Source organism: Vidua chalybeata, chromosome 6 (genome assembly GCF_026979565.1).
Source record: "Vidua chalybeata isolate OUT-0048 chromosome 6, bVidCha1 merged haplotype, whole genome shotgun sequence".
NCBI lineage: Eukaryota > Metazoa > Chordata > Aves > Passeriformes > Viduidae > Vidua > Vidua chalybeata.
In genome coordinates this window covers 31,019,557-31,046,434 of record NC_071535.1, presented here as the reverse complement: position 1 = coordinate 31,046,434, position 26,878 = coordinate 31,019,557, and the positions used below count along the sequence as shown (strand labels likewise).

The window sequence follows — 26,878 nt, the reverse complement described above, 5'->3', positions numbered from 1 at the left end:
GCATTTTACAACAGCTTTTAGCCAAGCAACCAAGTTTTTGTGCAAAATAGTACAACATTTTGTCAACATTTTTACACTAGGTTTTACAGTATACAACATACATGAACATGCAACAAGTGACTAGACAGAAAATAGTTTCCTCAGCCAGAGCTATGTAATTTTTACTTTTTAGTTTAATTCAACTAGAACACAGTCATCTAATTTTCCAATTTAACTTTTCTGCTCGCTGCTATGTTTTTAAATTCTTTACTACCACATAGACAGCTTACTGAGAACAACAAGAAGAGGCTTTACTTGAGGGAATAGGGAGCAAAACTGAAGTGGCAGAAGGTGTTGCCAATTACCTGCCCTAAATAAACATGAAAACCACCAGAGACAAAGAACTGTCAAATAGCTGGAGATACATCCAGGATCTGCCTATATTGAAACATTACTGCAATAAGGACCAAAACTAAACCACAGTTTTCTATTGCATCATTTCTTTATCAATACCCTACAGAACATGGAAATAGACATGGGTCACTCAGCATAGGAATTGCACAATAGTCTGCCTTTAACTCATAGGTGTTAATGCACCTGTAACCTGCAACCAATGATCTATGACATTTGATACACTAATACCAGAAGTGTTATTGCAAAAAACCATTCAATCTTCATGGTTAGGTTAAATATGCATCCCTCTCAATTTAAGAGATCGTACATTTCCCTCTGTCCGCATTAAAAAAAAGTACATAAACAATTAAAGAAATAAGGGATTTTAACAAAATCCCTAAGCACCAAACTAAGAAGAAGCCTGACCACATATGTATTTCCCTCAGAGAGGGAGTAATCCTCTATTGAAACACTGCTCTAGATATGATGGAAGAGTCACACTTCCACAATACAAAAGAAAAATCATTTTCTTTTCATTGATAAGCAGCTAGGAAAAGATTGCACCTTTTTATTTTCTTGGTTGTGCTTTAGGTCATAATTTCACATTATGAAGATTAAACATCCAAAAATCTTAAGGGTTCAAATGTTACAGTAAAAAAGTTGAAGGATTATAACTTTCCCTCACTTAAAATTAAAAATGAATATTGACTGGCAAGAGAATATCAGAGATGCCACAAGCCTATCACATTTTCAACCTGTACAGACAGCTGTAAAAAATAAAAATCCAAATAACCCAAAAAAAAAAAAAAATCACAACCTCCTCCTCCCCACAATGCCATCTTTGATAGAAACTTAAAAATCTGTGTTTAACAGCAATGAGTTTAAATACTATATCTTAGAAGTCCTATAGGGTAATATAGATTTGAGAAATCTCATGGAACCTCTTTAGGAATGAGGTTCTCTAATTCACACTACAATAATTTGAGAAATTTGAGTTTCAGTTAGCATCAAATATCATTATTTCTTATAAGTTTTTCCCAGACAGATTATATGTCAAATAAAATTAACCCCAGAGATGTAACATGATCCTATAATAGTTTGACTAAATTACAAGTTTTAAAGTAGACAGCCATCAAAGTAAGGAGAACAGGCAATCATGAATTCAGGAAATGTACATTGCCCATAGTCAGCTAATGGCAACTTTAATAGGATGTGATGGATTTTTCTCCATCAGGAGAAAATACTGCCTGCATTTTTGCTTCAACAACCCACGCCAGCTGACTAATGGAGTTATATTTTTGTCTCGTATGAGGATGGTTACTTGCCCATCCTCTAGCAGTTGCAGAATGAAACATTAACAACAGCTGTGGGGTGAAGAGAAAAGCTGCTCTATTTGGTAGCCAAGATCCAAAGTACAGGCCTTTCCTCTCAAACAGTGGAGCTCATTTTCTGTCACAGGGTGACAAAAAGACACAGCATAAAATAAAGCCAGTTTTAGGGCCTGAAGTAGCTAACTGAAGGTATTTTTAAGGAGTAATACATCTTCATAGTAAAAAAAAGTAAAGGATTCACAGAAATTAAAAATAGGGTACTTGGATAGATAAGAGCTCTTGGGAGCTTAGAAGTTGTTGCTGAAAAGAAATACCAGTGGATCCAGACAGGTTTCTTTAAACAACTCTTATCAAATACTATTAAATATAAAACTCTTTAGCTCGACACACTAACAATCCTAATCATAGCAGGCCAATCCCAAACACTCCTGCCACACTACTGAATAATCAGCATATGTCTGCAACTAGAAACATCTTTTTATGCAAACACTTGGGCTTCAGTCCTGCAAAAATTTAAATATATCACTCTGAGTAGACCTACAGATCTCTGTGGAAGTCTGTAGAGTTTATCACACACATATAAGTTCACACATATTTATAAGTCTTGCAAGATAATTGCTTTTGGCAGAATATAAATAACGTTGCTCTAATGTGTTTCAGCATCATGGTCTCCTGCTTTAAGAGCCAGACATTCTGGTGAAGCCTGTCATTCTTCATATAAAGAGTGGCAGCTGTATAGCCCACAGAGCCATTTAAACTTCTCTTTGCATTTTCTTTAAAGTTTTAGAATAGTGTTTGGGCATTCTTTTAAAGTATCAAGAAAGCTAACAAGTAAAGCCGATAAAAATTGCCTAAAAATGCTTTCTTACTAGTGCCATGGATACCACTGGTAGGACTGGAAGCAATTCTTAGACAAACTATCTATAGCTTCCAACACTGCCAAACAGAACATGAATTAGGCTGTGGAGTTTACTAGGTATTTTTCCAGAACTCAATGCACTGGGCAACAGGGCAGTAATTCAAAAGGAGAAGCAGTCTTAATAAAGGACTCTAATGTTCACTGTACTATATACTTCAATGAAAAACCTTAAAAATCTGCTACAGCGAGAGTTTTCAAATAGCAAGACAGGCATCTGAAATAATTTTAGAAATTTAATGCCAGCAGTTTGCCTAATTGATTTCTAGATGCATACCTAAAACTAGGCCCCAGATTTCTGTCCTTGTCAATATTTTTTTTTTTCTTTCAGCATTGTCATACTACCTCTATTGCCTTCCATTTCAACTTCTAACAAGGATAGTCAGGGGCAAAGAAAAGTAGCTACAGGTTCCATCAATGCCACTGAGAATTAAAAGAATGGTATATATCACCTACTGCAAGCCCCAGCTGGAACAGCAGACCTGTCTTGGCAGAAGGTCCAGCTCTAATTAGGGGAAAGGAATTACTATATTTTGCAGACATAGGTAGCCCTTACAGCAGCTTTACTTTTGCCCTTCCATGCTCCTGCCCTTATTTTCATTTCATACTTTCATCTCTCTAATACCACCTTCGAAAAAGATTTTACAGTTGAGGAAGTGTTGCATGCAACAAAACCAGACCTGGTATAATTTAACTCTAGTTCAACAACACAAAAAATGTAATTTAAAACACTCAGCAGCTCTCTCAAATCCATATGAGTTCACATTTGCAGTCAGTATCGCCTTGGCCCAAATAACCAGTTAGAATTTCCTTGAATTCAATTGATTTCCATTAAGCATATTTTGTTTTGTGTACAAAAATGACACATCTACAGTTAAGTGAAACACAGGCAAATTTTGAAGTACCTAACCTGTAATCAATAAATTCTTTGTTTGTGCCTCAATTGTATCTAGTGTAAAGCAGCATCTTAAAAAAAACCCCAACCAACCAAAAACCACATAGAAAACCCAACAAAGCAAACAAGAAACCCACCCGGTTTCCAAGCATTAATGAATGAACCTTGACTGAATGAAAGCAACAAAGGCAATCTCCCTCCTACTTCATGAGGTTCTTGCTCAAGGACAAAACCCAAGAGCACCAGCACCTCCCAATCCCTTTCTCTGCTAAAATACCACCTTAACATCAGAAAGAAGGCAGTTGACACTGACGTGACTATAAATTCAATGAATTTCTTAAAAAACCTGAATTGCTAAGTTCTTCCCTAGAACATCATGCTTACTATTTTCCCTCAACACCTTATTGACATGGTTCTTGTGAGACAAATGGTTTCAAGAAAAGAAATATCCATGTAATACACACATACTGAAATACTTCATTTAGATAAGACTAATTCCAGGTTCTACCATCAAGCATGAACAGCCAGTTATATCAAAAGATTAAAACTCCATAAGCTGGCATAGCAATTTCAGTTCTCTTGAACTGAAAAACACAACACTTCAATTAGGAACAGATAAACCACCCAAACCTAACTTTCTGCTAAGGTCAAATGAAGCCCTACCAAACAACCACATGGTTAAGTTTCCCACCAAAGAATCCGGAAAGAAATAAAATATTTCAGCTCAAACCTCCTGATGAGGAAACAGATGCATTTGGAATTTAACCAAGTTCCATAGCAAATGGAAAAGTCAGAGAAAGGATGTCAACAAAAATTTTTGCCAGATCCTCTATGGAAACTCTTATGTTTTTATGTAAAGCATGATAATCTTCAGGTAACAGCAGCATTAAGAAGTTAAAATAACAAAATAAAGTAGTAAATCATTATTCATTTGTGATGCTCTTGGAATACTGTCCAGATATGAATGGCATCTCTGAGCATCTTCAATGTCTATCGAGTTTCTCAGACGTTTTCAAAGAGACATTTCCAATCTCTCAGAAAGGAGAAACTGTAGCTGACCCCTCTGTAGTCTTTCAACAGTTCTGAAACATCATCTGCCTTGTCACAACTTCCCCAAACCATTTCAAACCACAGATCTGTTTTACCATTAAAAAGCAAACAAGTGAGCATTTAAGTTCAGTAGATTTTAAATAAATCTACTCCCACTCTCTCTCATTAACTGATTTCAACTGTAAATTTGCTTTAGTTGCTTTGAGAGGACTATTAACTATATAGAGACAATGTTATTTTGTGTGTCAAAATGACAGCACCAGTACTCTTGTATTTAGTGAAACTGGATTTGTCAGTATTGATTAAACACAGTGCATTAATGGAATTCTCTTTTATTCCTATTTTAAATTGCTTGTGTACTTATACAATTGTAGTTTATTCTGAAATATTTCATAGGCTAACAGAAAGGGTCTGAAAAAAACCCAAACCAAACCTTTAAACCTATCCTGAAGAGTTAAGTATTTCAAATAATGTAGGATATCAGAAACGTTTACAACAAACCCATTGATAGCACATATCAGATATATCATTACAAATCTTCATACTGCTTGGGAGAGGGGGCATTTACATACATCTCTTAAAAACACCTATAGATTTATGAAGATCTGCTTGTGAGTACCCTTTTCTGTGTATTTTTACAAAGGAGCAGCAACTTCAAGACCCTTCAGAGCCACAGATAAATAATTTTGTGCAATCTCAAGGAATATGATTAACACTGAATTCAACTTCACTCCTGTGGATCTTGGAACCTCACTTGGTAGCAGCTAAGACTGAGAAACTGCAGTGCAAGTCTAATATTGGAATGAATAAAGCACACACACATTTTCCTTTGTGAAGAAAATGGTACATAATGGAGCTTGAGAGACTGAAGGTTAATGAACCTAAGTTTATCATTAGGAAAAATCAAAACTTCAAAAAGAGATAGAAAGAAGGAATACATAAACCTCCCTACTAGCACTGCCAGATGCTACAGCAATTTCTCATCACACTGTCATGGAAATGAAAGGAATACAAATAGTAGCTGGCTATTTAAATTGTGAAAACTATTGATCTGAGCTTCTTGTGACCTACTGGAATATTGCATGAAGAAAAGGTTAGACCAAAGATTTTCCTACTTTTTGTCCAGCATTGTTATTGACAAAGGACAAATCCAAAAGACAAACAAGAATACATCCTGACCAAATTATATCCTGACCATCATTGCAGAGGAAAGTAAGACCACTCCTTTGGAGAACACCATTTCCCAGTGTAAATAAAGCTAATGGAAATTATATCCTACTGAAAACGTGATACAACCAATTTTTTTTTTTTTTGTTAATGATAAAAGATTGAACAGCATCTTTAATTTCAACTATTAAGACTGAATTCAACAGGAATCAAATATACTGTTATATTCTTTAGACAACATAAGGGAAGCCAAGCAGTAACAACACTGAAAAAAATCCTCTCACCAAATACATCCTACATCACAGACATTAATGCTGTAACTGACAGTTATGTTTTCTACACTGTAAAATACATAGGTATACGTGAAGAAACAAAAAATGCAGAAAGCAAATAATTTCTCCTGTAGGATACTACAGTTTCTGCACTACCTGACTGTAATTGCCTCTAAAACAAACTGAAGCAATCTTAGAAAAGCTGACCAAAATAACTCTTGCCCTTGAGAAGTGTCACTTGATCCTTCCTCCTTCGCCATGTGAAATACAATTAGGATCTCTCTTGCAACTTCCCTACTGAAATGATCTTTTACTGAAGTACATAGCAGAGATTTGGATCATCATGCTTTATTTGGGATGCTAAGTTGATCCAAGCTCATATTGAAAGGAGCATGAGGATCTTAAAACTAACTAGAAGCTCTTACTTCATCCACTGAGATTCAGTTGTGGAGCTCAAGCTCAAGCAGTATAGATTTGCCAAATGGTAGAAAAGCCAATCCTATATCTGCCAAGAACCCTCAGGCCTAAAACACCAGCTGAAATAACAGACTTGGTAAAATTATTTCTAGTTACTCCTCAAGTCTAATCCATACATTTTGGTTTTGTTCTGAAAAGGAGCTACACATCTAACTGCAGTTCTACTTCAGAAAGATTTGTTTGCAAATATCAAAAAAGTTGAATTTTCTGTACCAGAGAAGTGATTCAACATTGATTTTCAACATTTTTGTAATGTCGTCTTCGTTCACTGATGAAAAGAAGATGAACTTGTAGCCTGTGGGAAGCATTCTCTCCTTCTACAGCAAAAGAAACACATGTTTTTATTTGGGTTATGTTTTTATTGTTCCAAAGTGGTAAAAGACAAGCTTCTTGCTAGCATTGCTCAAGGGTAAAACCCTGGTATTAAGACCTGTGAGGATGCTCAATGGACCAGTGAAACATCTCCAAGAGACACTAAACAGTGGCTTACTTTCCAGACAAGCTTTTCAGGATAACCTGTATGAAAACACTAATAGAGAAATATTCAGAAAAAAATGCTTCCTAAAACTACTAAAAACATGCCAAAATCTATGAGGATGGTGAGAAACCCACACACTTCAAAACCAGTACATTCAAAACATGGAAAAGATAAATCACTTTCAGCAGTAACAAAACAATCAAATGAAAAACAAACAAAAAACCACAAAGAAACAAAATAAACAAAATAATTAATGCAAAAAACCTATACTTTTTAAAATGCACAGCAAAGAAGGAAAGAAGGGAGAACCTGAAAAAGCTCCTCTAATTAACCAACTAAAGTTTTCCCCTAGTTTTCCCCTAGTTAACCACAACTTACTCCAGAACAAGGAAAATAAAAGGCCTCTACAGGAAATTACACGATACTAATGTACAACACTCTAAATTCATGTGTTTTGGAATAGCTTCCTTGAATAGACCTGTTCTTCATCCAGAATTCAACTAATAGATGAAAAAGAGCTCATGTTTTCTACTTTGCTTCAGGGGAATGAATGTGGACATGTTCTCCTTGTGCAGGATTTGCAGGCAGCCATAGCTGAGAAATGAAAGCTCGTGAATTCATGCATCATCAGCCCAGGTAGTTTAAAGAAAAGAAAAATGAGGTTTGTGTCAGTGACAAACACACATTTGCCCAAGCATCTCATTTACACTATGTGGAACACTCTAAGTATATGATAGAAGATACTTAAAAGTATATGATAAGGGAAGACTACTTCACCTTCTGAAACCATTACCGAAATGTCATCTTCACCCCTCAGACAACCTGAAAACAGGGAAGCAGGTAATCCCATAACAAGATCCCCTCAGCCTTCCTGCAGCCAAGAGGCTGGGGTGCAGGTATGGTCACAGACTCAGTTTTCCATGCCCCAGGCAGATGCTTAACTGATTTCTGCAAATCCTCCATTACCTAACACGGGTTGTTAACATGCACGATTCTTCTGCATCACCATAGTAACAAAGCACATACATTTTAAGGTGCATATGGGGGCTCTTCTAGAGGATGTGTCAAGTTGAATACACCTAAGACAATATAAGATATTTTAAGCTAGCCTCGTTCAGTACAAATACAGAAAGCATGAAAGTACTGTGCTAGAGATTATCACAAGACTGTTCAAGCAGTGGCTACACATCCATTAAAAACTTTTTGGGAGCCTGAAAGAAGTAGAAGCTGAAGAAGATTCTGTAGAGACACTTATGGGTCTTAATGCATTTAAACAACTGTGTAATTAATAATGGCTTGATTTACACAAACTAACTTCTTTGGGAACCACAAAGCACAACACAGTAAAAGATTTTATGAACACAGTCTACCTACAAGTTTCCCCACCCACCCCAACCCCCCAAAAGAGAAAAAAGATCCAGATAGAAAACATACTTTTTTTTTTTTTTACTCATTAAGAAATGACAAGCAACTGGTATTTTCATGTCAATGAGAGCAGCAAGTACCTTGCACTTACAGGCCCGAACTATAACACCATTCCTATAGGATACATGAGGGACACCACAGAAAACCCAGGCTTAATGGCATCCCTTACATTGGGTAGCTCCACAGCAAATAAGCCCATACATTGTTAATAGTCTCACTGGCACTCTGTGATTTGCCACATTGTGATGCATGTGTCTAGCATGCATGACTTCTCATATCAGATGCCATTACTGCCTTAGAAGAACCAAACCAAAATAAAGTTCAACATAGCAATTGTATTATTTGCTCAAATAAAATTCTCATAAAACTAGAGAGAGGTTCTGAACTGGTGGGGAAAAAAACCCCAACACTAAAACCCCAACTTTCAGATAATGATTAAGAAAATCACATTAGCAGAAAGAATGTAAGAAACAGCATGCTACAAGTCTGGATGCAATTACAGCGATGCAATTACCAACATTTGAAATGCTCACATAGTTGAAATCTGCAGATTAAAAACTAAAATCAGACTCAAGAAACAAATCAAACAAAAAGTCCCTAACAAATCTGTTTTATTTTTCAATATTAGTATTTATAGAATTTTAACACTTACTAAGACACAGTCTTCAATTACACAGAACCACCTGTGCATGACCAGAAGACACAATCATCCTCTCTGGCACAGGAGAAGTAAATGAGGCAAGGGGTTTAAAAAAAAGAAAATTGGCCATTTCCTAATATTGAAGGTTTGAGAGCAGAACCCAGGCAATCTGATTACAGCTATGTATCTGTCTTATTACCAAAATCATCAAAATTCATACATCCTGGCCACATGGATTTTATTTGCACAAAAAAATCTCAGTTCTCAAACCCAAAAATTCTCAAACATTTAATTTTACAATTTTGCATTCCCCTGGCACGCTCATTATGTACAATTGGTACCAGCAATTTTTTCTTAAAAATCTAAAATTAGAGACAGCAATGCCAAAAGTTTTTTGCATCATCAGTAGCACAGTCATACATCAGTAGCACAGATCAGTATCATTTGAATCACAAATGGAACTTGTAATGAGATAGTTAACTACCCCCTGAAGAGGGCACAAATATAGCTATCTGAAGTCTATCCTACTATAAAACTTCCAAATTATTGTTGGCCCTAAAGCAAGCAAAGACCAGTGATTATCAACAACAACTAGTGCTTACAAACATATAGCTTTGTTACATAAGGTCAGCTCCATACATAGATTAACAAAACCCTCAGGATTTCCCATTTTATATGTACTAATCTCATCTCTAAATCCTGAATTAGCTTCTTTACATCTTTTAAAAATGTATTCCTGTTCAAGGTTCAACATATATCAGCCTCAATCACAGGCCTCATATTAAGACATGCTGTACTGGGATCCAGAATAAGCACACCATGCACAGAAAGGAATACCCAGGGCTCATAATACTTTATCACATCTGAGAGGTTAGAAAGTTTCTAAGAAGCTACATAGAAATTCCTAAATCAGAGCAGGCACTGTACTCCCACCTTTCACTACCCTTAAAAAAGGGTACCCTTTCAAAAAAGGCTAAGGAGAGAGAAATCTCTTCTGCCCTCAAGGTTTAGACCACTTTACCAAAACAGTTCTGCACAATTTCTGAAGGAATAAAAATGCCAGGCAGGAATCCTCACTGACAGCCACATCTTACCAGTTCTGGGGTTATTTAGAGAAGACACTCAGTCTCAGTAACAATTTTTAATAAACTTGGCACTAGACTTCAGTAATTACTTGTTTCATTAATGAAATTTTTGATGCTTCTTGTTGTTATATATGCTTGTTGACAACATTTGACTTTACTTAAAACTGAAATAAATCAGTTTCATTTTTGCTTTGACAAACTTCAGTATCTCAACTAACCAGCAGGAGTCAAAGAAAAAGAGTGATTGTTGAGAGCTGTCAGATCATCTTGGAGAAAGCTTATTCATTTATTACTGTTTTCTGGAGTTTTTAAAAAAAAACTCGAAAATACCCCAACCCTTCCGTAGACTTTAATGACACCTGGTCTTGCAAACCATTCCGGTCAAAAACTGGCTCACAAAACCATTCAAGCCAAGCATTTGGGACACAGAATTCCTTCTGGCATTCTGAATAGGTGAGTGTTAAACTTGCTTCAGCAGAATTAGACTTCTTTACATAATTAAACCATTATGAATAGCAGTAGTCAAGACACAGGAATGAATACATCTGGGGAGGGAAAGAAGAAACAGATGCCATACCACCTAATTTTTAAGATGGTTTAGATGTTTCAATTATACACATTTGGTGATTTTTTGCATAGTGTACACATAAATGTTTCCTTCTGAATGGAAGTTTGGTACCACATAGCAGTGCAGAATGGAACACATTAACTGATGAAGTTTCTATGGCCTGTTTTCCCTGTTTGAATTATTTATTGTCATATGACATTGAGTTCTTACAGAGAAAAATGCTTGTGAGTAGTTTCCTCTCAGAGATAGATTAATTTACTGTCATTATATTGGGACAAAATTAATAATAGTAATAATAATAATAGTATCATAATCTGTTTTCCCCACCTTAATTGGAGCATTGGGAGTTAGGGCCTGTGTGTAGCAAGTGAATTGTTATTTAATCAGAACCACATTTATGAACAAATTCTAGCACTCAGAGCACTTAAATGCAAATTTTTTGTCCCTCAGCATATCTAAAGACTTGTAGGTTGCTTGGATCTTCTTCCTTTTCTTGTTCCTATGTAGGAGAGAAATTAAAATAAAGCAATGAATATAGACAAATTAATATCTATTTTAAAAAAAATTGATACCACAGATATCAGCATGAACGTTATTGTAAAGATAAGCTTGAAAAGATTAGAAAACACATGCACTTAAAATGTCTGTTACTTTATATAAGTGTAAGTGCTGTTCAATATCACAGCAGTCTTATAGATTGATTCCTATTACAACTTTCAGGAAGGAGAGGTGCTGTGCTTAAGCTAGTATGACATGCCATAAAATTTTTTACCATATACAAAATGTTATCATTTTATGAATGAGAAAAACCACAGGAAATAGTGACAGCCAAAAGATTTTACTAGAGCATAGTCTAAGAATTAACAAAAAAAACCCCAAACTTCACTTACAGAGTACAAAAAACCAAGCACAACAGAAGTATATATTGCTATTGTCTTAAGTCTAGAAATATATGGCAATACACAAGAGCATTCAGTCCTCTTCCTTTCACCAAGAAATAAGCATTGCTGAAGATAGGAGACACACCTAATGAAGTATTAGAAAGTATAAAAAAAGTTGCAAATGCGTTTATATCTTATTGAATTTTAATTTGGAAACTTTGTAGCACATTGGTTGCCCATAATTAAATAGATACAAAACAATGGAAAATGCTTTCAGAAAGAGGTATGAATATTTTCAAGGGAGAAGGGAGGAACAAACTTTATATTTTTAGGGAACATTAAATTTTTGTTTGCAATCAATTCCAGACATTCAATAACTGTGCAAACTGCTAGTTTAAATTTACTTGCTGAAGTGTTGCACACCAGAATGGAAAGGAAAAAAAGAGAGACATTTCCTTCTCAAAGCAGCCATAAGGAAACTGGGATCCTGAACAATAAGACAACTTCCAGACATCTTTCAAATTCTTTAGAGTAACGTGTGACATGTAACTGAGGAAGAAGAGTAAAAGGGAGAAAGCAAACATTTAACATTTGAACAACAGCATTTAAGACAACATACACTCTATGTCATATCATAGTCACTCGTTTGGAATCAGCGGAGTAAAAACCAAAAAAGACAAAATTATTTCCTTTGTCTCCTTTTCAAACTTGTGTTAATATTTTGAAGAGTATTTTTTACTTCTGGTGTTCATCGTAATCCCACAAATACACACAATTTCTCCACATATACACAAGAATGGCTAAATAACAAACAAAATTACCAGCATTTTCTCCCAAATGCACCAAGATTGCCCTCAGCTTTAATCCTGTGACTTCTGATCCTGTCAAGATATATTCTTTTCAAGAACCATCTTTTCTTTTAAAAATCACGCTGATGTCCGCACAGTTACTTTAACACATCAAGAGCATTACATTTTAAATGAACAAACAAGGGAAACACTCGGCATTCTTGAATTGAAATATTACTGCTGGCTCCACTTACAGTGAAACATCCAAAAGCATTTTTCTGCAATATCACAGTAATCAAGGACTGTTGCTAGGGTGAACCTTTCTTTGAAAGAAAAAGGTAAAAATACCCATCCCCCCCCTCCAACTGACTCTGAGATTATGTAACATGCAAATTCAGTTTCACCTTCAAAAGAGTCTCATACAACATAAAGCTAAACAGACAGCAAGAATCAGTTCATAAGACTGGAAAAGCCTCCCAAGGACTCTATAAGTGACTTTCCCTCAAATGAAAGTATATTAGAATTGCAATGATTTAATATAATCAATTGGGTCAGAAAATCCTATCCTTTAAAAAAACATATAGTTCTATTTACAAATTCCTTTCATTAAGAGATTAAGAATTTCAGAGTCAATATAAACTGCAGAAAGAAATTTAGCCTGCTGGAAAGTGTTAAAATCCTCCCAGAACTAATAAACCCAAACTAACAGGCATTATTACTTTCTGTGGTACAATTTCACACTCATCTTTCAGTATCTGGGCTTGTAAGACAAATTTAATACAATTTTGAAGTACAAACAGTCTTTTCATATATATTAAAGGAAGACATTAATAAATACCTTATTTAAAAATTTAGTTCACCTTTACTTTTTCAAATCAACACTTGAGGATGTTCATAGCATCATAACCTGAGGTTGTTAAGCACACAGCATTAGAATATACTGTGTTTAATCTACAATCTCTTTAATTAAATTATCTAGGAAAATGCATATAGTTATGTGGTAAAACCGTCAGCATGTGACAGTCTGAATCTGTAAGAAATACAATATGTAAAAACAACTCTGAATTCCCTGAAATAAAAAGCGGCCACCTGCAATACAGAGGAAAGTAAACAAGCCAGTAAAGCAGTGCTCCTACTTTTCTATTGCAGCAACTACGACTCCATCTTAAGCCTGTCATCATTCACCCCTACGGAATGAGGACTACACAGCACAACATCTATTCTGTTTTCCCTAACACTGAAATTCAGTCACATTTCTAGACAGCAATTAAAACCTGCCACCAAAACAGGAATTTGGTATAGTGCTCAATGACATGACTCCTTTAACATTATTATATTCAGTTTCATGAGTAGCAAATTGACCCGTGAGTCCAAAAGTTCTATTAATTCCCCCATTTAAAAACTGATTGGTTTTGGGAATATATTGTGTTGATGCTGACCACCCTGACTGCAAAAACATCACTGAGGAAGAAAATAATAAAATTATCTGAAGGTATAGAAATACTTTCATTTAACTAATACCTAACTGACAAATTCAGTAACATCTTTACAAGAACAATGTAAAAATCACCAATGAAGACTCATCTGTAGTAATCAGAATTGTATAAGGCTGCCTTCCATATATTCATGATCGAGAAGAAACCTATGATAGTAGTAGTCCTTAATAGTAGCTTCTTCATTAATCTTTCCTACCACCACTGAGAATTTATTATTAACTGAGGTCAAACTCCAGACACCACAAATATTTATATCTGACTCTGTAAAATGAAGTTTTATAAACAAAGAATAATGCTCAATTACCAGAATATTCTGGTAGCTACAATGACACAAAATGCATTGCAAAGTACCCGTATTCACTCTTATATGATCTGTTAATGAACTCAAGGCCATTGATGCCATCAATTCTACTGATAAAATTAAACATGGTGAACTTCTAATATATGAATTTCAATTTGTAGATCTCTTATTTTCACTAACAGTTTATCTAGCATTTCAATCATATTTCCCAGCCATTTGAAGTGACACGCTTGTGCTATATGCAAAAGCAGCCAGAGAGAAATTATGACTCTTGCTGCACCAAAAATGCTGTCAAAAAAAGCAAAGCAACCAAGAAACATTTTTCTTATTTTATTTCTGATATTTAAATACACGAAGTAAAAAAACAAAAAAAAACAAAAAAACCCCAAACATTTATTCTTTAAGAAAAAGCATCATTTATAGTTCTTTGTAAGGGAATATAAGAACATATTTTTTTTCTATAGCACCACTGAGTAAACTCAAAGCAAATACTGTATATGAACTTTCTTTTATTAAATAAAGATTTGTAATATTTCAGGTATTCTCTTAGGCTGTACTAACAACAAGCCTCCTCCACCCCATGGATATATAATTAAGGATCACCTCTGTGTAATTTGTTAAGATAATGAAAAATTGTACTCATAAGCAATGAACATCATTTTAACACTGGCAACCACAAAACAATTGCATCAAAAAATACACTGTCTGCTCTTGGGATCCTTCATCAGTAAATTTCACTGTGGGTTTTTTTAATTTTCAATAAATTTAAATTCAAAGGTAATGCACTGCCCTCTAAACAATTTACGCCATATTAAAAACATTCCTAGTATTCTGATATTTCAGAGGTCTCTTTAGCCATGGCATAGGTTAAGAAGAAACGACGATTGTTATTCTGCTGTAAAATTCTCGGAGTAAACAGACGGAAAAATGAATCACAATGTTGATTTCTATCAATTTAGTTGTCTTCACTGTCACCTGTATAATAGGCAACATTTTCAGATGCCTCATTAGGTATGACTGACTTCCTTCTGCACCATGTTGATCTCTTGCAGATGTAAGGCTGTACTGTTCAATAAAATGTAAGTTACTCCAAATGGATTAATACACTGTCTTGAAAATACATTCATAATAATGAATTCGATTTTCAGTATTCTATTTTTGACTCAGTATTCCTGAAGGGGAAAATATTTCAACATTTTCTGAATAAAACTCTTCCTAGTTTAAATGTAAGATGATACAGCGAGAAGGTACTTCTGAATTCATGCTCCTTTATAGGAAAAAGATAAACATAAATCATAAAAATAAGCCTTTCTGGTCCCTCCACATCTCCCTTTACAGTGACTTCCCATGCTCGCAGCCATAAGCTCTCTTTCTGCTGCCCTCTCCGATAAACCTGCCGGCCTGGCTGCCTCTCCCTTCCCATGCAGGTCTGATCTGCGAGGCTGCTGAATGCAGACACTGTACTGCACTGTGAATGGACAGCCAGGTATTTTATGAATGGAGCTGATCACGTGCTCCCAGCACCTCCCCGAGCTGATATTTCCCACATAACTGTGTCAACAAGCAGTGAACAGTACATATTAATACAGCAGGTCCTGGAGACCTTCCGCCGCCGGCCGCGGGCCGGCCCGCAGCCCGGGAGCAGCCACTTCGTGCGCTCCGCAGGGCAGGTTCCGCCGCAGGTCAGCGGTGGTGACAGCAATTCTTTTTCGCATTTTTTTTTTTTTTTTTTTTTTTTTTATGAATGGAGATTGTGGTATGCAAATGAGAGCGATTCACAAAAAAAGGAAACATGGCGGCGGCGGCCCCGGCTGCCGGCCCCGCGGGCGCCGCGGCGGCTGCCCCCGGCCCGGCTCTCCCCGGCCCGCTGAACGCCGCGGGCGGCAGCGCCCGAGCCCCGCGTCCCGCCGGGCTCCGCTCCCCGCGGGGCCCGGCCCGCGCCGCTCCCCGGGGACCCGAACGCCGCGTTTGGGGAGCGCAGGGGAAGGTGCGCAGGCTTTGCTCAGAAGAAGGCAGTGAAATGGGAAATCCATCTTTCCTGCCGGAGGAGCCCCGTCGGCACCCTGCCTGTCAGCTCGGCTGCTCCCCGGCCGCTCACCGCTACCTACAGATACAATGGGCGCAGCGCTCCCTCCCCACCGCCATGGCCGCGGCCGTCACCGCATCATTCATAAAATCAGACCGAGCAAACACCGACATCGCAAATCGTAACGCTACGGCTCGGAGACCGCAGCAATCAACTTTAAACTTCCCGATCACAAGAAAAGTTTCAAAATACTTTATATTCCTTGTTCAACGCCATAAAGAACTCGGATGTTTTCCAACAAACATTTACCGCCTCCGACCCAAATGTATTTCAAAGACTGATTACATGCAGGAGAATACAGCCGCGCACACACACACAATCTCCTCTGGATTTCCTCCAAACCAGTCACAGCAAAAATTTTAAGAGATCCTTGAACTATCCCTTTCCTCTCAGGGGGGTGGGGAGGGTGAAGGGAAGGGGGAAAAAGTCCCAAGCGCTCATTAAAAGAAAGGAAAAAAAATAAAAAAAGAAAGGGAAAAAAGAAAGGGAAAAAAGGGCTTTAGGGTAGGTTTAAACTGTATTTACACTGACTGACTCATCCAATTAAAATTCAGGAGCAGTTTCCTGCAGGATGAAGCTCCCACACACTAGTTTCCATGTGAAATATCTACAAGTAATAGGATTTTATCAGAGGTAGTAAGTGCCGACACCTCTCTGGGCATTTCAGACCTATCCTCCCCCTCCAAGACACCATCGTTACCTGCACCGTTTTCTACCGGGCTTTAACTAAATCAGGCTTTTCTGGCCGGCGGCTCGTAGCCCTTCCAAACCAAGCTCCTTCACAAAGAGGGAGCTTCTGGGCTTCCATGTACGCGAGCAGAAATGCGCAGTCCGCGCAGGGGGAGGACAGCACACGTACGTGCGCGGGCAAAGGCCCCGCGGGGCGCGGAGCCGAAGGGACGCGTCGAGCCCCATCCCCATTCCGATCCCGGGGCGCAGGGGAGGGGGAGCACCGCCACTTACTCGTTAGAAATCGCCGTCTCTTCGCTCATTTTCTCCTCACCACGATCCGACAGGCACACGGAGCAGCACCGACGCAGCCAGGGCGCAGCCAGAACTCACCAGAAACTTCACCATTGTTACCCCCGGTCTGCCGCCCCCGGCCAGGGCACGGGCCGTGCGGTGAGTAAGGGAGGGGGGGCGGAGAAGGAATAGGAGAGCGGTCTTTATCCTGGAAACCCGAAATCCTGATGTCCGGCGGTGCAGCGTATTTCCCCTGTCTTTGGAGACGATGATGACGGTGGTGATGGTGAAGCAAACAGAAACAAAACTCACGGATCTTCTAATATTGAGCTGCTCCCAGTTAGAGGGGAATAGAGTTGTGGAGACAAGGGAGGGCTCCCCGCCGCAAAAAGCTGCACCGCACCGTCCTCCCGCTGCAGCTCATCTCCCGCTGCAGCCGCCTTCGCTGCTGCCCTCCTCCTCCTCCTCCTCCTTCTCCTCCTCCTGCTGCTGCTCGGCCGCCTCCCTCCCTGCCCGCCCGCGCACAGCCGGGGCAGGCGGCGGCAGAAATTCCTCCAGACACCGGAGCCGCCACAGGCCGGGGCAGGCGGGGAGGGAAGGGGGAAAGGGGGGCAGAGAGGCTCGGCGAGGATCTCCCACCCCCTCCAAAGCGACGCCGAGCACTGCGGAGGGAGGACGCGCCGGCCCGAAGGAGAAGGCTGGCGACGGGGGGAGGGAGGCGTTTTAAACCAGCCTGGGGGTGGGAAGGGGGGGGACGGCGGAGAGCGAGGATGCGTCACGGCTGTTTGTGTGAGGAGAGGCGCGGGGAGGGAGGGGGAGCAGAGCTCCCAGGGCTAGAGATGAGCCCCCGGCTGCAGGATGAGGGGGAGAGGAGGGAGAAAGCCCGCGGGGAAGTTCAGCGGCGGCGCTTCCCCCCCGGCAACAACTCCATTAGCGGCCACTGCCGCCGCCTCGGCTCCTCGCGGCCGCCCCCGCCTCCTCCACACAGGAAAACTGGGCGGAAGCGTTGACTTCAGGCTCCTTCCGCCGCCACAGCTTGATCCAAAATAACCACGGGGGAAAGGGAGGCGGGAGAGGAGGGAAGAGCGAGGGGAGGAAAGTAATCCCCTTGACCCGCGCCCGCCACCGGACGGGCTCTCGCCGCCGCCCTCCCCGCGGCGCCCGGCGCTGCCCGACGCTCGAGTTTCCTGAAAGTAGTTCCCTCCCCCTGGCGCTGCCTCACGCGCTTCCCGGGGAGCCGCCGCCGCACACGCACGCACGGCGCCGCGGAGGGATACGCGGGCTGCCCGCTGCCGCGCTCCTTCCTGCTCCGAGGGCGCGGGGCCGCCGCTCCCGGGCCCGGCCGGCCCCGGCGCGCCGCCCGGTCGCTGCTCGAAGCGGGTCCGCGCAGACCCCCGGGGTCGCTGCCGCGGGCCGGGGAGGGCGTCCCGGGAGTGGTGGCAGGAAGCCGGTGGCGAAGGGCCCGGCTCAGGCGCCTGCAGCGGCTGGGGGCTCGGGGCAGGCGCGGCTAAGCGCCGGAGTCTCCGCCTGGGGGTCGGGCTCCCACTCTTTTGCTACTTTTTTAAGCCGGAGTGAATGTAGCCGCGAAAGCGCGGCCGTCTCTGGGGAGCGCGGGGGGCTTGGTGAAGCGGGTCCTCTTGCCCGAAAGCTGCTCCGGGCGGCTCCTCCCGGCGCGGCCGCCCTCAGCCCCCGGGTCCCGCTGGGACGCGGCGTGGAGCGGCTGCACTGGCGAGCCGAGGAGAGCGGTCCGGCAGCCCGGGCTGCGCTGCTTCGAGCGGTGCCGTGTGAGACGGTGCCAGTGTGCTCTCCGGAGACGTGGAGAGCGGGGCCCTTTTTGTAATTGTTTCCGTAAATGCGGTTCTAAGGGAGTGACGGCACGAGAGGGTTTGTGTAAGTTTGAGTCGTCCCTTTTTCTAAATGCACGCTGAAATGGAAGCATTTGTAGTTGATTTAGGTAAAGCAGTGAAATCAAGAAGCAGCAGCAACCAAATCCCTTTTCAGGAACTTACATGGTAAATGTGCTGCTTGAGCTGATGAAAAAGTGGAGAATAGCTGCAAACCCGGAGGACTCAAAAATCATGAGTCAGACAGACCATCAAGTAAATTAAGTTATAATAAAAGATTATATTGTGGTTTTGTCTTTCGGTTGGATTTTTATTTCTTCCTTCTTAGTCTTTGTATGCATGCTTGCCAAGTGATATATTTCATTGTCCAAGCTTCATGGAGAACCCAAAACATAGTGGTGCTGCTGCTGTAAGACGTCACTTTCCCAATGCACATTCCATTATACCAGGCTTCCTGTGTTCTTCCTCACTTTTTCACAGCTACTCTCTAAGAACCTTCTCTGTCAACTGTGATCCCATTTCATTTTTCCTGTAACTGTGAGATTTTTTTTCCCCCTACTCTGGTGGTACGATAGGAGTGGCAATGACCTGTTCTCTCTGAAAAAGATGGGGCAAGCTCCACTGGCAGTAATAATGTGTCTCATTCCCACACTACTGTTGACTGACTTTTTCCCAAGAGGGAGAGACAGGAACATGGGAAATCAGGAGAAGGAATTTTCACCATTTCAAGGGAATCTGGAGTGCCTCACATCACTGAAGGCCAGATTATAAACTTGCATTATTTGTTTGAATGCCCAGAAGCAGGGCAGTATTGCATTTATGTAGCATTTTTGTTAAGGAAATAGTTCCTTTTCACTAAGCAGATACAGTTTTAGTCAGATTTTTATTTTGTGGAGTGGTTACTTAGAGCATTGTAAACAAAACATATTTTTATTTTACCTAGAAGGCAAGGAAAGGCATGTTTCATTTCTAGATAGTTTATGTTGCAATATTCCCAGGGATCGAAATTCCATGGTTCTATAAAAGGGTTCTACCATAAACTTAATGGTACAATTACAGTAAACTGTTATCATGCTTTATCTGATAAAGACACTAACATGTTTCAAGCAGCACATATCTCAAACCTGCAGTATTAAAGTTTGCTTCTTTATCTAGAAGGCTTTGAGGGGAAAATTTCTAGTTGTTTTGTAAATGTGAACAGTTATTCATGGCATAACCTCAGCCAGATACTAAACATTACAAGCACACTTTTATATAATTTTACAATTCACATGAAAAGTGTTTAAAACTTGGCTATGGGCACAATATAATATTCTACTTAGCAGTGAGAATACTTTCAGACAACTTCCTGTCTTGTGACTGGCAAGATAATGTGACTTCCTGCTAATTTATTTCCCATTTTCTTTTGGCTTTAAAGTCAAATTATTTAACATTCTGTAAGTTGTTGTTTTGATTAAGATAAGTCAATTTACATGAATCTGTACAAGAATGCTCAAGAATAATTCAGTTTGTCTGGTGGTATAGCTCTATTCATTGCATCTGAAGAATGAGAAACAATGCTGATAAGATAATTAATCTAGGTGTGTGGTTTTTATGCTAATTCCTTAAATATATTTAATATAAAAATATTTTCATAGCGACAATTCAATAAAATGAACTGGTTTTTAATATACCACAAATAATTTCAAATAATTTCAGTCTCCTTAAAGGTTTCATGAGCTTCTTTGTTAAGAATAAAATGTGTATTCAGTTGTCACCTGAAAAATGTGAGACTTATCCTGGGCTTCTATTTTTCTGTGTGGAGGTAGTAAGGGGAGAAGGACCCACTGCTTCTTCACCTGTGGTAGGTCCTTCGATTTCTGCAAGCAGTCTCATGCAGCAGTGTGTGAAGCAGAGATCTTGCAGTCAGTTTCCCTCCCTTTACCTGAATATCCTAAAGAGGACAGAAAATCTGCTCTGATTTGTGTCTCGATTCTGAAATCCTGTTTGTTTGTGTTCCTCTGTCCAGGCTAGAAAGCTGGAAGAACACAGTCCTGGAGTACTGGTATTGTTTTGCTGAGCAGCAGCTGGTTTCACGGCTTTCCATGTTTGATTCTTTTGAGCAGAATTAAGTGAACAGGTGTTTTCAGTGCAAATAGTTTATTTCTGTAGTATGTGTGAGTCCTACCTGTGCAAACAAGGCAGAGGCAAGTTAGGCATATATGTCACCATTCAGACACCTCAGACAACTTACTACATTTTGTTCCCACCACCACATGTTTTGGGGCCTTGTCTTTGTAAATTCTGTGCCTCTTTGCTTTCTGTTGTTAGAATCTGGACCATTTAAGTGTTCTGAGTTGAAATTTGGCCACCTTCGCTATGACCTGGAAAAGTTACCTCTAAAAAGGAAAGCTTCTATTACTCTATTCACTAGAGCTGCTGAAATGTACTCACTTTTTGGTGTGGGTACAGAGGTGACTCCTTAGCTAGAGACAAGATATGCTCAGTATGGAAAAGGGCAAGTGAGGTTAAAAATCATTATTTCTTATATTGCGTTTGATGTTTTCCTATATCAAATACCTCTTAAGTTGCACTTTACGAAAACTAATTTATATGTCAATGCCATTGCTCTGCTGTAACATTTTGATAGCTGTGGGACTTTTGAAATGAGAACTGGGTAGGCAACCGTTACTGCTAAAGCAAAATGAAGGTAATGTATATTATTAGGAAACCAGATAGCATACAAGAAGAAATCTGTGTGAGTGTAGTGGACTGACCCTGGCTGGACACCAGGCATCCACCAGAGCATCCCTGTCACTCCCCTCTGCAATTGGACTGGGGAGAGAAAGGTTTGTGGATTGCGATAAGGTCAGAGAGATCACTCACCAAATACCATAATGGGCAAAATATGTACAAAACATATACATTTGGCCCAGTCTTCTTATTCACCATTCCTTGAAACAGTTCCACATGTGTCTGTGACACCTCTGATGAAAGAGGTGGTCAGGAGTGGCCACGGAGTAAGCAGGACTCTGAGTGTGTGGCAGAAGAATTATATATGGATGTATTATGGAGGTTAGGTTGCATAATTCTGATCTGCATGGCATTCACATCTTAAAATCCATAATAGGATCAGTGGAAGTTAAGTAATGCAATCCAGATTAGTCAGTCACTGCAGAACTTAAGTGACCAATTAATAGCTCTAAGTCCTAAATATTAAAGTTTTGAACTCTGCCTCCACAAAACACCGTGATGCTTATGTTTGTATACAGATGCTAGTGATACATTTACAAAAAATGAAAGTCAGATGGATGTTCTGCCATTTTGAGGAAAATTATTAGATCATTTGGGAATTTCTTCTGCAGTAGCTTTCATTCACAATCCTAGTGTGAGATAAAACACTGGGTGGTCATTACACACATCTTAATAAGGATTTAGCTAAACCGAGCTGATTAAATCTATATTAGTATATCAGCAAAGTCAGATTTTGTTAAGTTCTAAGCAGGAATCCTGTTACCGCACATGGGATAAAAAAATCATTTGTTCTACTTGATGCTACTGGCTCAAAAATTGTTTTCTGGCAAGATACAAAACAATGTTAGAGTTAAATCCTTATCAATTCTAATATATTAAAGATGGATCTAACTCATCAGAATATCAAAGTTTCATAAATTACTCCAGTTTATGATTTGCAATAACCCAGAACTATCTGGATAGAAATTACTGCTACGTGTTGGAAAGATGGAGACCCAGGTGGGAGGATGGGGAACACATCTTGTGATGTTGATATGGCAGATGTGGTTGATGTGCACAGCAGTTGCAGTGATGATCTGTGGTATCAGTTCAGGAAGTTTATTCTGTCCTTTTGGAGCATGCTCACAGGGTGCTTTGGGATTAGTATATGTTTGATTTTGGTGATATTTTACATGCTTTAAAGTAAGGCCAGTTAGGACAGCATTGCTACTAAAACAACCCCACCTTCCTCCTCCTCTGTTCCCTTCCCTATCTGGCACCTTAGGTGGCCCAAATATCTGTGTGTTGGGCAATGTACTTCACTGGGATGTTCACTTAGATTACAACTAGCGTGGGAAAACCACCCTGATTAGTCTTTCAGTATTTCCAGCTAACCACGTGACTAGATAAACACTCACACTCGCCCAAGAATGGATAACATGGAGAAGGGAGCAAGAAGATGGTGACAGTGCAAAACTGCTTTTTATGGAGGCAGTGGTGAGTTGTGCTAGCCTAAAGTGTGGCTTGGTACAAAATTTGGGTAAATCCAAGGAAGAAAACAGACTATTTAAGTGCATTAAAAAGGCTGCAATCTCATTTGTTCACAAATGGTTATGCTAAGAAGTAATTTTTCTGTGAAGAACATGCTAAAATCATACTTAGAATATTGTTCTTAATTTAATATAAGCTTTCATGTGTTTCTTCTTTTTTTTTTTTCTGCTTTTTGACTTGTTATGATCAATAGTCACCTAGAAAATCAGTTCTCAGGATCTGAAAACTGATCCTGGGAATCAGGATCCAAAGGGAAAAGGGAACCAAAAGGAAAGACCCAAATATATTCAGAAATTACACTGGTACCTGCTGGCCAGCAGCTGGGGACAGATTAATTGCGGTCATTTCAGGCCATATGAAATAGAAATAGGAGACACATTTCTATACCATATGCAGAAATGCCCTGTCTAGGGGAAACTGTGGCCTAATGCACTGAACACAGAATCACCCATCAGCAGTCCTGGTTCTCCTCCCAGCCCTGCAACCCTGTTTTGTGAAGTCTTCAGCAATTCATTTAGAATATTTCCAGGGTTTGGTGTGATGGAACAAGAGTTTGCAATGTTGTTGAAGAGATTGCAGCTGAGATGCTGTGATCAGTTTTATGCAGACTTTTAATTCATTTCAGGGCACAGATGGGTAAGTTTCAACTTACCACTGCAGGGAGTTCAAGCAGACCTTTTTTTTTCAGTAAAATGATCAAGGAGCATTTGCACAACCATTTAATATGTTCAGTCATGAGGAAGTAAGTTCCTACATCACTTGACTTCCATGGGAGGATAATTCTTATTCCACCCTGATTTCTCTCACTTCTAGAAATGAGAATGGAAATATCCACTCTATTTTTAAGGGTACCTCAGATATGCAAACAGATACATAACTCTCTCAAGCTCTTCTGATCCGATAGAAGCAGAAAGAAATCAGGAATGGATAAACAAGGTCTGAATGGAGTGTTAACTCAAGTGCAAGGGAATATTGCACATAGTCCTTGCTTTAGAAAATAGACTGCACAGTGACAGGATAGCAAAGGGGGAACTTGCCTTGTACCACTTCAGGTGCCCAGTTACTCCAATATCTTCTTCCACCATGCTTATTTTTGCCATTTCATCAAAATAATTTAGTTTAAAAGAATGTTAAACCCAGAGACTTTCTGCACTGTACTTATTTTCCTACAAATAGTCTTGTGCTGCAAAGCAATATGATGACTACTCTATGTGCCCTTATTTCCGGAAGCCACATAGAGTTGTGCTATATTAACTAATGACATGGTTGTGCGATCAAACAAATTAAATTTAATCATTATACATGCATGCTGCCTCTTGGAGAAAAGCTTTAACTTGGGGAAGTATAGCAAAAATCTAAAACACCAATAAAAACTTATTTAAAAACCAAACATCCTGTATAGATGAGTTTTTTGGTACGTATACTGCATGTTTCCATTCCTATGTTGTTACTGCAACATAGGAATGTTCCATTCTTACTTCTTTACTATGGAGCAAATTCATCCTTTTATTTTAGAAAAAAAACCCGTATTTAATCTAGAGTAGTGGAGATTATGAATATTATTTTAGAATTGTAGTCTGCTTCAGGTCTGGGCTATTTTTAATTTAATTTGCCTAAGACTTTTTTTTTTTTTTTTTTTTTTTTTTCCAAGAAGAACTTGAAGTCCTAGAAGTCCTATTGCTTACTTCCCCAATTCAAGCTCATCATGTGTAACCCTAAAAATTCACTGCTTCTAGTTATCAGCACTGGAATGTATTTCTGGTTTAGTGACTAGCTTAGAGCAGACACTCGCCTTTTAGATGGCCAAACAAACTCTACTTAAGAGTACTTTCTATATTGTAAAAGATGATCAGGCTGGCAAATTGGTATAATACTCTAGGGTCTCTCAGATCCTCAATTGCTCTGATGTCTCTCAGCTGAGAAATAAAACAAGGTCTTGATTAGCAGTGTTTATTAAAAGCCCTGTGGCACTTTTTGCCCAAGCTGACTATAGATGGGTAATCACATCGAGGGTTACATAACAAAGATAAACATTTCATGGCATTATAAACTCTCCTGCTGTGAAGCACAAGCCACCCACCAACTGCCTGATTTTAGGAAGAACCCTCTCTATTACATAAGTGTTCAGTATGGGGGTTTCTTGCACCTGCCTCTGAAGCATCTGGTACTTGTCACCTTCAAAAACAGGATTCAAGACTCAATGGACAACTAATCTGAGCCAATCTGGCAATTTTTATGTAAGCAAAGGCTCTTTGTGACAAGGGGACATGTCACAGTTCTCACTGATATATGTGCCGAGTTCCCAGGGCTATTTAAAATGTGTATTGTATGTTCTTCCTTAAAAGTTCATTTTTAGGCTACTTGATACAAGGTAATGTAGGAATCGCTGTACAAATGTGTGAGTGGGACTGTATTCATATGTGTGATTGTGGGTGACTTTAAAGTACATTTCTGTTCATGAAGAAGCAATGAATTGCTAGCAGAGAAAGTGGGAGTATTATTACATAAGTTGGAGTTATTCAGGATATCTTTAACTCATTCTCATATGCTTGTGCATTTTTCTTCTCCTTGCAGAAAGTGCAGAACAGGTGTAACTATTTAACATCGTCTGTATCTCACCCTAGATTCAACTCCTCCCTACAGTGTTAGCGTGGATTCCTGATTGCTCTCACAAGAAGATCACACAAATGTTACCAAAATGCTTGTGAAAGAATTTACACAATAAATTTGTACCAAGGGACTTTATCATTTACAACAAGAAAAATTTTAGATATCTTTTACTGAAGTAACATTTTTATTTCAAAGCAATCTGCAAAATATGAATGGGAAACATTATTTATCAAGAAGATGTATTGGGCTCTGGGGTGGCACATGATCATAATAAAATCAACTGATTTTCTGTCTAGGCCATATTTAAATTTCACTGATGTTTCTAGGAGTTAAGCTCATGCATACCTCTTTGCAGTTTTAAGATAGTGTAACTTGCTATTAAAACATGTCTAAGCATTTCCTAAACAATAGTCTTGTAGTGCACAGCAACACTGAAACATTTTATTGTGGGGTATTAACAAAACTGTATCTAATTGAAACATAATAATCTTTAAAAAAAAAAAGAGGCAGCATTAGATGCCGTATACATGTTCCTTAGTAATGATATTTAATATTTTAAACATCAGTTTAATCTGAAACTCTCCAACCAATAGACTTCTTGAAAAGCTCTCCAAACATTTTCATCCATTGCTGTGGATTCCAAATGTATTGGCTCTTTGTCTTTTTCCCAGTTGCACTGATTGCAACTGTCACTGAGTCACACAGCTTGCTTTGGGCCTGCAGCCAAGTTGATTACAACAACAACTTGTAAACCATAAAAAGGTAGTCTTGGATCTCAGAGAGATATAGAGAAACTCTCAGAGAGTTATAGAGAAAAAAGACACAATCCTTCCGAAAAAAGACTGGACTCCATAAATACTTTTGCATTGTTTTCTCTACTTTCTCAAGAATAATTGAGTTATCAATGGTGAAATTAATTCTTTTGAGACATCACAATCAGCTACAAATGGAAAGATGTTGAAGCTGTCTG

At 39.4% G+C, this 26,878-nt stretch overlaps 1 protein-coding gene and 1 long non-coding RNA gene across 3 annotated transcripts in view; one reads left to right on the top strand and one right to left on the bottom strand.

Moving 5' to 3' along the window:
• SPRED1 (sprouty related EVH1 domain containing 1) overlaps positions 1-18,367 on the bottom strand; it is a 58,915-nt gene extending 40,548 nt beyond the window's left edge. Inside the window, exon 1 of one of the 2 annotated variants that reach the window (XM_053946046.1) lies at positions 17,192-18,367. In XM_053946046.1, coding sequence (XP_053802021.1) covers positions 17,192-17,220 — 29 coding nt within the window. In that variant the 5' untranslated portion in view covers positions 17,221-18,367. Of the gene's footprint in view, positions 1-11,003; positions 11,053-17,191 lie in introns of those variants that run through there. The other variant, XM_053946047.1, reaches the window with a different exon arrangement.
• Positions 17,265-26,878, top strand: part of LOC128789817 (uncharacterized) — a 42,923-nt gene continuing 33,309 nt past the window's right edge. Inside the window, exon 1 of the long non-coding RNA XR_008431533.1 lies at positions 17,265-17,350. This is a non-coding gene — a long non-coding RNA (uncharacterized LOC128789817). The remainder of the gene's footprint in view (positions 17,351-26,878) is intronic.